At 33.8% G+C, this 13,740-nt stretch overlaps 1 protein-coding gene across 3 annotated transcripts; it reads left to right on the top strand.

Annotated features, from left to right (window-relative positions):
• Window positions 1–1,736: 1,736 nt before the first annotated feature.
• LOC108196176 (ADP-ribosylation factor GTPase-activating protein AGD3) lies at window positions 1,737–13,740 on the top strand. 3 transcript variants are annotated; one of them, XM_017363333.2, is made up of 20 exons: window positions 1,737–2,060; window positions 2,358–2,421; window positions 2,716–2,792; window positions 3,385–3,485; window positions 3,721–3,791; window positions 4,220–4,282; window positions 5,942–5,986; window positions 6,580–6,645; window positions 6,767–6,814; window positions 6,906–7,001; window positions 7,077–7,118; window positions 7,666–7,881; window positions 7,994–8,125; window positions 8,217–8,441; window positions 9,734–9,820; window positions 9,900–10,235; window positions 10,969–11,114; window positions 11,266–11,359; window positions 12,320–12,792; window positions 13,100–13,740. In XM_017363333.2, the coding sequence occupies exons 2-20, from the start codon at window positions 2,377–2,379 to the stop codon at window positions 13,212–13,214; spliced, it is 2,478 nt and encodes an 825-aa protein (XP_017218822.1). In that variant the 5' UTR covers window positions 1,737–2,060; window positions 2,358–2,376; the 3' UTR covers window positions 13,215–13,740. The 3 variants fall into 3 exon arrangements, with proteins under 3 accessions (XP_017218822.1, XP_017218824.1, XP_017218821.1); XM_017363335.2 differs by having other exon boundaries at window positions 2,247–2,421; window positions 11,275–11,359; XM_017363332.2 differs by having other exon boundaries at window positions 1,738–2,060; window positions 2,247–2,421.

The raw sequence follows: 13,740 nt of genomic DNA, 5'->3' as shown, positions 1-13,740 counted from the left end.
TACGTTATATCCTTTGATTATTTTGGATCCCCTTTCCTGAATCTCTTCTAGGGCTGTCAAAAAAATCCGAAAGATCCGATATCCGTCCGAAAAATCCGTTACCGTATTCGCGAAAAAATGGATATAATCTGTATCCGGAATAAAACGGATATTATCCGTATTCGAATCTGGGGTTTGCGGATACGGATACGGATATAGGCGTATCCGTGTCCGAAAATATCCGTATCTGAAATTATTATTATATATATGTAATAATACTTATATAAATTTATTATTTACTTAAATTTTTTATTTTATCATATAAATTTTGAAAAAGAATTAATATTTAAAATAAAAAAGAAACATTAAGTATGTTGCAAATGGAGAAAATCGAATTATCTTCATCAAATTTTTTCTTTTTAAAATTGTTGCAGATAGTGTTGTTTTGTGATTTTAAGTTGTTAAAACTAATATTTTGTTCGAAATATTTGGCCTGAATGACCAGACTTCTGTTAAAATATGTTACCAATTTCTGACAGGGTATACATTTGTTGTTCAAACGGTTGAAAATATATATTTTTAATTGATCTCATAATGTATATTTGATTTTTGGTGATGTTTGAAAAAGCGGATACGGATATTATCCGTATCCGGATAATATCCGGCCGGATACGGATACGGATCTTTTTATTCTAAAATTTGCGTATCCGGATCCGGATCCGATTTTGAGTAGACGGATACGGATACGGATATTGGCAAATCCGTATCCGTTTTATCCGTTTGACACGCCTGATCTCTTCATCATAACATTCAAAATATTGACGGATATTGATAAATATTTGCTTATCATATTGGAAGATAAAATATCAAAATTAAAATCTTAAAATAAAAATACTGACAACTCAACTTTAACATATGCAAATTAAAATCACATAAAATACATTCTCTATTTTTTTATGTTCTAAACAAGATACAAAATAGAAGGAAAATTATAAAAGTCAAGACTTTTAGTTTTAATATATATATATATATATATATATATATATATATATATATATATATATATATATATTCATACCGCAAAATAAATATGAAATGTTAGATCTTATTGTTCGATAAACTATTAAGTTACAAAATAATAGAAGGTATTTATTTGTGACGTTTAAATATAAAATATAATTTATATCTTGCTCTATATTAATTAGAAGTAAGTCTTGTAAATAAATTACGTCCTCTTCTCTTTTCATATTTTAAACAGAAATATAAGAAGGTCTTGTAAAGATATATCATAGAAAAATTTTATAATTAGAATACGACTTTCATTCTTTTTATTTTTTAAATCAAATACGAGGAGTTTTTGTAAGTAAAATATAATTTCACTATTAAATTTATAATTATATGTTCGATTTTGAGTATGATTACAATATCATTATTTACTCCTTTTATTTTCATTTATTTGACTTTAATTATGTATAAACTGGTATCTAAATCTAAAATAATTCATAAAAATAAATTAAATAATAATTTATTATAATATAAATATATTTTTTTTTTGGAAAATAATACAAATATATTGTTAAAAATAGGTTATAAGGCTAGTAGCACAGAACAAGTGTGGGTGCGATGACGAAATGGACCAACCTCCCACGTCCTACATAATGATAAGACGCACATGGAAATGGAAAGACAGAGAGAGAGAGAGGCGGAAATAAAAACATAAACAAGAAAAAGAAAAGAAGGAAAAACATAAAAGAAAAAGAAGAGAGGGAAAAGAACATACTTCACTTTTATCAAAGATCGGTCGGCCCGTCCGTCTCTCTGTCTCTTTAGTAGTCTAATGTCTTTTGTATTAAGCCAAACTAAAGTAATCAATCGGTCTTAAACTAACTACTCTACATACATTTTTATTACAGTCAGTGTACTATGAGTATTCCAGTTGCTAAAACTATACTACTTGTAATTTCAATTTGCTAGTTCGACTTTAATCAATTAAATCACTTGTTCTAGGGTTTAGCACCAGCAGCAATAACTCAAGCTCAAATCGTCATCATCTCGGAAATCCAGCTCTATCTATCTACCTGGTACTCTTCTTTTTCCTGCGCTGTTCTTGCGATTACCTTTTTTATTTTTATTTTTTTTAATTGTTATTCTTTTATCTCTGTGTTTATGTTTATATGTTTTACATGATGAATATATGGATCATGAGACAATTGCTTGCTAGCGTTGATCTGAGATCGAATTGGTTATCTGGTTGTTTAATTTTGCAGAGAGCATCGTTTTCGTGTTTGATGGGATTAGAATTGTTGTACTAGATCCCACCATTTATTAATGTAATGCTACAAACTGCTCCTTACAAACACAAAACCTTTTCTACCTAGACAATATCCAGGCGTCATTATGCATTTCGCGAAGCTCGATGATTCTCCTATGTTTAGGAAACAGGTCTGTTTCAACTATCTCCATGCTTTTAATTTTTAGTTTTCTTCGTTTATGTGTAACATATTGCTCTAAAACCCCTTTCGATCGTCTTGTTATTATTACCATTGATTCCTTACTTTATCTATAATGTGTATACCTAACAAACACAGAGGGATTGCCTTACCACTGCTGCACATTTACTATTTTGCTATATTTCTTCCTGTTACTTATTTAAATGTATCTAATCATGCACATTTTTTGATATTATACCTGAATCCTCCTCCTGTATGACAACAATTAGTGAATTATGTGAAACAGATACAAAGCTTCGAGGAAGGTGCTGAATCCTTACGGGATCGAAGTTTAAGGTTTTACAAAGGATGCCGAAAGTACACGTGAGTTGAATTGTGCTGCATTGTTTTACTTAAATTACATTTATAAAAGATATGATTGGTAATTTTGGATTTTGTTAGCAGTTCAGATTAGTTTTTGGTACAAGTTTGTGTTGTAGGCCGAACTAGTGAAATAGTGTCATCCATTACAAATAGTTTCCGTCGGTAATTCCTTATCATATCTAGTTGTGTACCATCATACCCCTCCCATGCACACAAGAGATGTTTCACTTTAATGCTAATACTGGCCATCCTTGCAAGTGTTAACTTTTTCATCTGTTAGATTCTGATAAACATTGCTGGAGTAGCGTACCATTTGAACCAATTGATTTTTTATAACAAACAAACCTTAGACTAAAAAAATCCTCAACTGCTCCTGAACTACAATGTCTGTTATTTAATAAATAATAATTATATATGTTTCTGATTATCATAGCACATTAATTTAAGCTAGGAGTAATGTTTGCTGCTGGCAATAGTTAAGGAAGGATAAATTGCGAATACTCAGTGACCATCAGTCTTCGATAAACACCTTTACAATCCGAGTGGAACCTCTGCTTGTCTACCTTCATGTGTATATAATCTTAATATGCAGGGAAGGGCTTGGGGAAGGATATGACGGGGACATTGCTTTTGCTAGTGCCCTTGAAACTTTTGGTGGTGGGCATAATGATCCTATTAGTGTTGCTTTTGGAGGTGTGTCGCACTTTGTTACTTTGTATTACAATTACGTGAATTACATTTAGGCATCTAAATCTGATCTTGTGTTAGTAGCACATTGATTTTGAAAGATTTATTTAAGTGTACTAAATTTATGGCGGTGGTATCAGAGTTTGCATGTTCTAAACTAAAAAAGGATAAGTAAACTGGAAGAACACGAAAAGTAAATGAATGATGTGTACTTACTGAAGGTTTTGCTACTAAATTCCAGGTCCTGTTATGACAAAATTTACTATTGCACTAAGGGAAATCGGAACATACAAAGAAGTTCTTCGTTCACAGGTCACTTTTTGTCTCTATCTTATTTTAGGCTTTTGCAAGGTTCTTTATATTGTCAGTGCTTCTTATATGTTTTCGTTGCAATTCATATTTCACAACTGCTAATTATTTTGATATCAAGTATCTGTTTATACATAACTGTTATGGATTACTTAATTACCTTCTAATTGTTTTGAGAACATGCTAAGATCTCTGAATTTAGAGCTACAAGTCAGCCATACTCCATTATGATTGAGTATTTTTCAAGTATGTGTAAACTTTTTATCACAAGCCTGTTCAAAGAATATTGCAGTAATTTTAGCTTTTGTTTTACCGTCTATTTGAGTTGCATCCTTGTGGATGTTTTTGAGGCTGATTGCTTAAGTCTTTATTCATCCTTTGTTTTATTCAACTTGCTAGCTGGTTTCTTATTTGCTTTTTCTGATGATCAGGTTGAGAACTTGCTTAATGACCGGCTACTGCAATTCGTCAATATAGATTTGCATGACGTTAAGGTATCTCATCTCCTTTTATATAGTTCGCAGTATAGATTAAATCTCTGTTGCCTGAAATTGCTATACAGCAGTAAAATTTGAGCACAGAAAAATTATATTCTGCCCATGCAATTTTTTTTTTTGCTAATGTGGTAGGTATAGATGTATTGCTATGGACAAGGTCATAATGTGAGATTAGACCTTACAATTCTGTACACCACTTGATAAAATTCGTATTTGAGTTCTGATCCTCGTGTTTAGTTCCGTGGGTGCAAAAAATGATCGTGTCGTGTTATTACACTTAAGTAAAAATACTATTTATTTATATATATGTATGTAATACATTATATATTTTCTAATGCACACATATATGGCAGTCTTTAAAATAATGTATTAATTTACTAAGTGTAATATTTACTTTAATTATTATGCTATAGTTCAGCATTTAAAGCTCGTATATATTTAGTATCATTAGATTGATTTATATACTCATATATGCACATGTTAGTTAACTTTTGTACATCGAAATATTATTTTTGTAACATAACGAAGTCAAAACTGGAATGGAAACCAAGTCACATCCACATACACTTCTCCAGAAGATGTTGGGAAATCCTACTGTAATAAATTATCTTGTTGAGTTACATCCACATACACTTCTCATGCAGTTGAAATTTGAGTTTACAATTTCCACTACAAATCATACAGATTCTTAGTTTTCATGAATCATGTGGATGAGTGTTTTTAAAGGAGAGTAGAATGATGCGGAGCAGGGAAATAAATCATTGATTTGTATTAATTTTTGTCATGGTTTAGGTATTACATTAATTTTAATTTATTATGGATTTTTAAGTATCTTAGATAAGTAGATAAAAGATCCTAGGCTATGGTAGTAGAGTAAAAAAATGAGTATTTTCCTATATAATAATGGTAGTTTATTAATATACATATACTGATTGGAATTATTAGGATTAGTTGCATTTTAATGTGAGAGCGCCGAACTGGGCAGGCTGAGACAAGCTCAGACTTATCTGAGTTCTGGTGGTTGTCTTGACAATAATTACATTTGTCGGTATGCCATCGACTCTCCTTTATTTAACGGTATGCTTTTGATGTTTACCTTCTTACTTTGCCAGGGCACAAATTATCTAATTTGGATTTTTTAGATACTTTTCCTGGTCTATTGCCGACACAGGAAGTAATCTCTCATTATTAGGAGACTTTAATTGAATTTTGTTATTGGCTTTGATCAGACCACCTCTATCCCTTCTGAATTGAGAAATCATCCGGGTAGTAGTTCTTTGCTGATAAATCGCTAAGCTTTTTTTTATTTTTATATTTTTTAAATTATCTAATTCCTTTTTAAAGTCCAGCGCTGCATTATATTTTTCTCATGATATTATTTTGAACACATCATTGTGCCACTTGAATAGTTTCCCCGCTTGTGAGATATGTGGTTTATTATTTAAGTGATGAAATAGGTGGTTTCGATGGCCACTTGTCTTTGAATATCTCAGATAATTTGCTGAGCCTGAAGTGGTTAAGTTGACCTAGTGATAACTTTGCCTATGTATCTATGTTTAGTCATCTACCTTCCAACCAAATCATGAATATGTTGTAACCAATCAGTTCTGCTGTTTCCTTGCTATGCTGCTTCTTAACTGTCTTATGTTAATGTAGGAAGCTCGTAAGCGTTTCGACAAGGCTAGCCTTACTTATGACCAGGTGAGTATTGCATCCAAGTAACAAAGTCCTAGCTCCTTTCTTAATCAAGCAATCCCGTTTTGATGTGTTAAAGATTATAAAGCATATTCTTGGTACTGCTGGTTTCCTTTTATGGAGTAAGACATAACTGGTGATTGTTGACTTCAGTTTGGTTCTAATGCTGTAACTTAATTAAGTTATTGATATAAAAACCTGTGTTCCTGTGTGTTAGCAGTGGGTATTTTTTTCTCATGAAAGCTTGACCTCATTAATTATTGATGAAGTTCTTCCTGGTTAGCAAGTTGACTAGCCTATGCATGTTGTTTAACTATAGTTTTTGTAATAGGTTACTACTCTTCGTAATAGGTTACTGTGCTATAGGTGGCACGAAATTCTAACATGAAACATTTTAGAATCCCGGCATGTTTAAAAATGGATGAGTATCATAATCATTAATGATTGTGCTTTTACTGCAATGCCGAAGAAAAAGCATCAAAAGAACTCTTTCTCGACACAATTAACCTCTGTTTGATATGTTGCAGTAACTGTATATATGATGTGAATAATATGATCATCTGGTGTATTGCTGTTTTTATTTCCTTTTTGTCATCCAGGCCCGTGAAAAGTTTTTGTCACTGAGGAAAGGCACAAAGGGCGATATAGCTACTATGTTAGAAGAGGTATTTACCAGTATCAAGACTGAGCAGTTGATTAGACTTGCATTATTTTGTGTTAAAACTTATGTACTTTAGTGTGAATAAGATATTGTCTGATTCCTAATGTTAAGTTGGAAAATATCAGGATCTTCATAAAGCAAGATCTTCTTTTGAGCAAGCTCGCTTTAGTCTGGTGTGTAAATTTCTGTCACTACAGTTCCCATTTCAACAGTGGTAAGATAGTAGCTTCTTGCAATAGTGAACCTCTCATCTTCCTTGCCCAGGTAACTGCGGTTTCAAATGTTGAAGCAAAAAAGAGGTTCGAATTTTTGGAAGCAGTTAGTGGTACGATGGATGCTCATCTCCGCTACTTTAAACAGGTATATATGATGTTAAGAAATTTATAATTTTATCTGCTATGCTCGATGAACTTATTTAAATCTTGGCACATCTAGGGCTATGAGCTGCTGCATCAGATGGAGCCTTACATCAACCAGGTTAGTTATGGTAGATGCCTTATGTAAACATCATATCCGGTTTCATTTTGGTACTTGAATAGTTTAGTGTATATTTGGATTGCATCTCACGTAGGAGTTGTGAGCATCACATTGAAAGTAGGTTGGCTTGGGTGGTAGTTGTTACACTTAAGTATTTTGGGCAGTTGGTAGGGCCTAGCACACAAAATATCTTATACAATTCTTAAATTAAGTATATTAAATTGGTTGCTACTTAAATTTTTATTGATGAATCGTGCATTATCAGCAATCCAATGACCCAGTTGTGCCTCAAGTTAGGAGTTATTTTGTGACCCTGGGTGATACTCGAAAGGATAATTTGTTTACATCGATTGCTGAGTTTTTTTATGGAAGTATCTTTATGTCAAATTTTTTATAAAGCTTAGTTTCATTCTTAGGTTAAATATTGCAGCAAGAATTTAAATGTTAGATGGAGCAACATAGTCAGATTGAGTTGCACTGAAGCTAATAGGTTATTTTGTACTTTGAAGCATATTTAAAGTTGCTGGTGGGAAATGTTGTTTGTCAGGTCCTGACTTATGCGCAACAGTCTAGAGAAAGATCAAATTACGAGCAGGCAGCTCTTAATGAACGAATGCAAGAGTACAAACGGCAGATAGATAGAGAGAGCAGATGCTCCTCAAATGGTTCGAATAGATCTCCTAATGGAGATGGCATACAAGCCATAGGTAGAAGTTCGCATAAAATGATAGAGTCAGTGATGCAAAATGCTGCAAAGGGAAAGGTGAAATATGATTTTTAGTGGTTTTGTAGTCCATAGCGCAATTTTGTTTTCTTTTCATCTGTTGGCTTTTAGTTCCATGCCTAAGATTCTTATAAAGTTTTTTTTAGAACAGGTCCAAACTATTCGACAAGGTTATTTATCCAAACGTTCGTCAAATCTGAGAGGCGATTGGAAACGAAGGTTTTTTGTTCTTGATAGCCGAGGGATGTTGTATTATTATCGTAAACAGAGCAGCAAACCATCTGTAAGTATTCTCTTAAGTTTATGTTTAGGTTAAAGAGGTGATTCTAATGTTTATCTGGCCTACTCTTATCGTTATTGAGTATATATTTCAGGGGTCTGGCAGTCAACTTGCTGGTCAAAGAAATAGTTCTGAACTTGGTTCTGGACTGCTAAGTCGGTGGCTTTCTTCTCATTATCATGGTGGTGCCCATGATGAGAAATCTGTTGCTCATCATACTGTCAATCTGCTGACATCAACAATTAAAGTTGATGCTGACCAGTCAGATCTGCGATTTTGCTTCAGGATTATTTCACCAACAAAAAATTATACATTGCAGGTAGAGTCACTCCCACATGCCCTAGTTGAAGATAGAATATGCATTGATTACAATACTCTGTGGTTATGTATTCGCTCGTCATCATATACAAGCTTATTACATGTTTGAGTGCATGGTGTTTTTAGCTTCCTTTTTAAAATTATACATGAAGATCCTTGTGTTTTAATTGTGTTGCTGTTTTGTTTGTATTAAACATATCTGTCTCCAGAATATGTGTTAATTTGGTATGTTACAAAACAGTAACTCTGTTATTTTTTTTCCAGATGCCAACTATCAAATCCTGTACTTATCCTACGAGTGTCTTTGTACTAATAGATAAATCATTTTGTATATTTGTAGTTTTTCAAGGATCAAACCTTAGGTTTTTCTTAGCACAATAACTGAGCCATCTACTCCTAGTATATCCAACGGTCTTTGGGCTTTTGGTGCAACAATGGTGACCAAAGATCCCTTCCAAGCTTATTGTACACTAGGGATCTGTGCAATGCACCGGATATCTTTTATTTAACTTTTATTATTTTAACTATAGTTATTTGTATCTATTATAAATATATATTAACTTTAAAGCAAGTCCAACAAGTGTCCTATAAATATATTAAAAAATAGCATCCTAGTTATCTAGGACATTAGTTTGGTATATGAACTCCAACAACATGCCTTACAATTGTTCCTTATTATTAGAATAATAATATATTTGAAAAAAATTTGGAGGCAAGGGAAAAGATGAGAAGAGAGGTATTTGTTGAAATAGAAGGAAGCTACTATTTTATTGATAAAAATTGTTTAGGACATTCCTAGTGGTCCCATAAAAATAAGGCACATGTTGGATGTCCTAGTGTTTTAAGGCACCACTAGGACATTGTTGGAGCACTCATTTGTTCCAAATGCCTTAAATATTGGTTTAGAACATCATGTTAAGACATTGTTGGACTTGCTCTTGTACATTTGAATCTCCAATTTTATGATTTTTCTAAAAGATGTAAGTTAGTTTATTTTATATCTTTTTTTATTTTTGGAATCAATTTTTTAATTGTAGCATATTATATGTAGGACCTAATTTTTGATTAGTTATTGTTATTTGTTCTTTTGTTCTTTAGCTGTACGAGGGACCTGCACGACTGACCATACCATAATGCACCACATGAAGTGCTTTACATTAATTATATATAGAAATATAATAGAATTTAATATAATTTAGGATTCACATATTTTCTTAAATTTGTTTGATTTATTCGATATCAAGCTTTTGATATATATCATGAGTTTAATAGTTTATTTTGACTGTCTTGAAGGCTGAAAGTGCCCTGGATCAAATGGATTGGATTGAGAAGATAACAGGAGTTATTGCTTCTTTATTGAGTTCCCAATCTCCTGAGAGGGTAAATTCATGCTTCATCTATTAGTGTAAACAGACTTTATTCCTATTTATATGTGACATCAGTAGTCATTTTATATCAGTGTATGCCTGCTAGCCCCATGGGAAGTAGCCATCATCGATCCAACAGTGACAGCAGTTCATTTGAAAGCTCAGATTTTGATCATACTACTGTTGATGAATACACAATGGAGAGGCTTACCTCTGCTCATCATGAACGACCATCAAGAATTTCACAACATCAACGACCTGGTGTGAAAAATGAGAAGCCGATTGACATGCTGCGAAAAGTATGTGGAAATGATAAATGTGCCGATTGCGGGTCCCCTGAACCTGATTGGGCATCCTTAAATCTTGGTGTTCTTGTATGTATTGAATGTTCTGGTGTTCACCGTAACCTTGGTGTGCACATATCGAAGGTACACATTTGTTATCGACAACTTTGTCTAAGAACTATTGTTTAAATTTCCAATTTTTAGTTTTTATTACTGTAATGTTATTTTAGCAATTCAATAAATCTTGATCGGTGACAAAGATTTGGTTCATGTATTACCTTTTATAAACTTATAATTCTGTTTAGCAATGAACCGAAGTTTATGAGCTTAGCAGCAAGCTAATTCTGGAATTGATACCTAATTTAGAAAGTTCTTCAACTCGGCATATATACTAAAGAAGTTTATTTATATTAAACTTACTTGTAAAAGTATATGATCCTCATGTGTTCAGTGCAAGATCTGTAGATATAGGTAATGCACTGAAGTGATTCCTAAACCACTTTCTTAAACCTTCATCTCGTCTACACATTCTCGTAAAGCATGTCGATAGAATGAAAACTTGATTAATGTTGTATCCATAGCAACTCTGATTTTGAGGGTAGATGAGCCATTCCAGTACAATAGCTGACACTTGCGGGTTTTCTTGTGAAATTTCTTTCCAGTGTAATGCTTAGTACATGTATCCACTGCATGTCCAAAACTCATTTGCACTTTTATAACGTCTGGTGACACTTTGTAAGTGGTACTTTGACATTGGAAGATTCACTTAATAAATTCACTTGTTCTTGAAAGTCAACTAAGATGGTCTTTAAGCAATTTTTCTATGCATCTGCCTCCTAATCCTTTCTGTGGTTGACTTGCCTCATGCCTGTCACAGGTAAGATCACTGACTCTTGATGTGAGAGTATGGGAGCCTTCTGTTATCAATTTGTTTCAGTCTTTGGGCAACACATTTGCTAATTCAGTTTGGGAGGAAATGCTGCAAGCAAAAGGTGTCTTTCAGGTTGATCTTGCGCCAACCGGGTAATAGTCCACCCTTCATTATTATTATATAGTGACATGCATATAGAATAAACAGAAGTATGTGAAAATCCTTTGCCCCTGGGTTTAATGTGTTTGATGTCATATTTCCAACTGGAGTTGCTAATATTACCTTTTGGATGTTATATTGAAGCTTGTGCAGGCCTGAGAAATCGCAGATATTTTTTATCAGCAAGCCTAATTATGCTGATTCCATTTTAATAAAGGAGAAGTTCATTCATGCAAAGGTATTACTATTACTTCACCTTGTCGTTAAAATTTCCATTTTGTTTAGGGCTGGGAGAATATAGGGTGGTCTGGATTTAGGTTAACAAATACTCCCTCCGTCCCACCCAATTCTTTACATTGGGTTTGGGCACGGAGGTTAAGAAATATGTATAAAGTAGTGGAAAAGAGAAGGAAAAGTGGGTGAAGTGGTGGGACCCACTGATTTTTAATATATAAAAGAGAGTTAGTGGAGTAAAAGTAGTGTGAAAAGGAAGGAAAAGTGGGAAAGTGGTGGGACCCATTAACTATTTTAGGAAAGTTTTGTGATGTAAAGAAATGGGTGGGACGGCCAAATAAGGAAACTGTAAAGAATCTGGTGGGACGGAGGGAGTATCACATTATACTTTGTTTTACAAAATTTATTGTAGGTAATGGTAGCATAATATGAAATTGTGGTCACTTTGTCATCGCATGCTAACAAGAGACCTTTTTGCTATTATGGAGGTGTAGTTAAGACTTGACCTTTGTTTGCCCTTACATGTAGTAAATTGTACAATAGTACATGTTGAATTATTTGTAGTGGGGGAACAATTTAATAACTTTCCATTGATACAGTAATTTTAGGATTAATATGCTAATATGACCGCGGACAGATGCTAATCTAGGTCACTATTGTTACATTTCCTGGCTGCGCAGTAGCCTAAAGATACCGCTTGAAAAGAATGCTGTAGAGTTTAGTTGTTTCTCCTACAAGCATAAAGGCATACAAAAAAGATTTGTGTGTATAGCATTTGCCAATAAAAAAATATGTATATATTTATGAATGTCACATTTTCTTGTCAATTTCAATTATATTAATGTGTTCAGACAGGATAATGCAGAGATAATATTTTGAAAATATCTGTAGATGAGCAATGTATAAGATGTCATTGTGGCTCCCTTTTTTATGCCTCTTAATTTTCTATTTTTGATCCCTACAGTATGCAGAAAAGACTTTTGTAAGAAAGCAAAAGGAACATCATTTGGTAGAACAGCAGCTCTGGGAGGCTGTTCGTGCAAATGACAAGAAAGCGGTATACCGTCTAATTGTTACTTATGGATTGGATCTGAATGCCATCTGTGAGCAGGTTCATTGTAGCTCTTTGACCCTTGCGAAAGTAATGTTGTTGCAAGAGCATACAAACCTTGATTATGGCACAAGTTTATTGCGGGAATCATCAGCAAAGTCTTGTCTGAGCACTGGCATAACAAATACAAGCGAAGACCATGTAGTGACGGATATAACTAGTTGCTCCTTGCTTCAGTTGGCCTGTGAAACTGCAGATATTGGCATGTTGGATCTCCTTTTACAGTATGGTGCAAATGTGAACGCTCTTGATTCAAGAGGTCAGCTGCCTTTGCATCATTGTATTCTTAGCGGCAAAGCAGCGTTTGCTAAGCTTCTTCTTACGAGGTATTTGTGTATGGTCTATATGCAAATTGTGTATTTTTATTTTTTTTAGAGAATTCTGCTCCTGAGGGTATTTCTTAGGCAGATACCTGAGGCTAGAGTATTCTAAGGTATAAGTCGTAAGTTCATATTATCTGCTTTTTAAGAGTTTGCTTGTTAGTCTATCCTACTGGTGTGTCATGAAATATACCCAAGTACACCACTGCTCTTAAGATTTTATTAGGTTGAACTGTTTCTGTGATTTTTTAATGCTTGTTACATAGTTGAGTTTTAGACTCCAAATAAAATGGTTTTCTCTATGTAATTGCAGGGGTGCTGATCCAAGGGGAGTTAATGGGGAAGGTAAAACCCCTATTGAGCTTGCAATAGAGTCAAAATTTGAGGATAGTGAGGTTCTTGCTTTATTACGAGACTCAAAGGGATAGAGGTCTTCATATGGTTAATGTGGAACCGAATGGAAGTATGTATGTTGGTATTGTGGAAGTATATTATAAACATTTTAGAGCTAGTTAATTGTCACGGTATGCGAAGTTGGACCACTTCTTCAGAGTGAAGAGGTGTACGGCATGTGTGTTTGATTACTGGAGTGTGTCGAGCTAAATCGTGCATGATGTTAGTGGTGAGAGTTATAGCTATTTAGTCAAGGGTGCCCACAGTAAATGCCCAGAAGGGAACTCTGTAATGTGTCTATGATTTTGACGGTGTTTATTGTTTAATTTTAGCTGAGAGTGAGGGCGTATGTATTTGACTTGTGGCCGCTCTCTTCTCTCAACACTGGTAGGTAGTTGGTGTTGCCTTGGTCGTAGTGTGTTGGGCTTTAGTGAGATAGAGTGTTGCCTTGGCATCATAACTTGTTGGGTTCTGGAGTAGTGAAATACTAGCCCTTGTCGAGGGTGTTGTGTGTATATTGTGTTGTTCTCTGAAACCGGCTACTTGATCTTTTAGTTATCA

Source organism: Daucus carota, chromosome 7, assembly GCF_001625215.2.
Source record: "Daucus carota subsp. sativus chromosome 7, DH1 v3.0, whole genome shotgun sequence".
NCBI lineage: Eukaryota > Viridiplantae > Streptophyta > Magnoliopsida > Apiales > Apiaceae > Daucus > Daucus carota.
This window is presented reverse-complemented; position numbering and strand designations above follow the sequence as displayed.

Coding starts and splice junctions, on each gene's coding strand:
- LOC108196176 (XM_017363333.2), top strand. CDS start 2,377: ATGCATTTCGCGAAGCTCGATGATTCTCCTATGTTTAGGAAACAG. Junction 2,793..3,384: donor AAAGGATGCCGAAAGTACAC/GTGAGTTGAATT, acceptor CTTAATATGCAG/GGAAGGGCTTGGGGAAGGAT. Junction 12,793..13,099: donor GCTAAGCTTCTTCTTACGAG/GTATTTGTGTAT, acceptor ATGTAATTGCAG/GGGTGCTGATCCAAGGGGAG.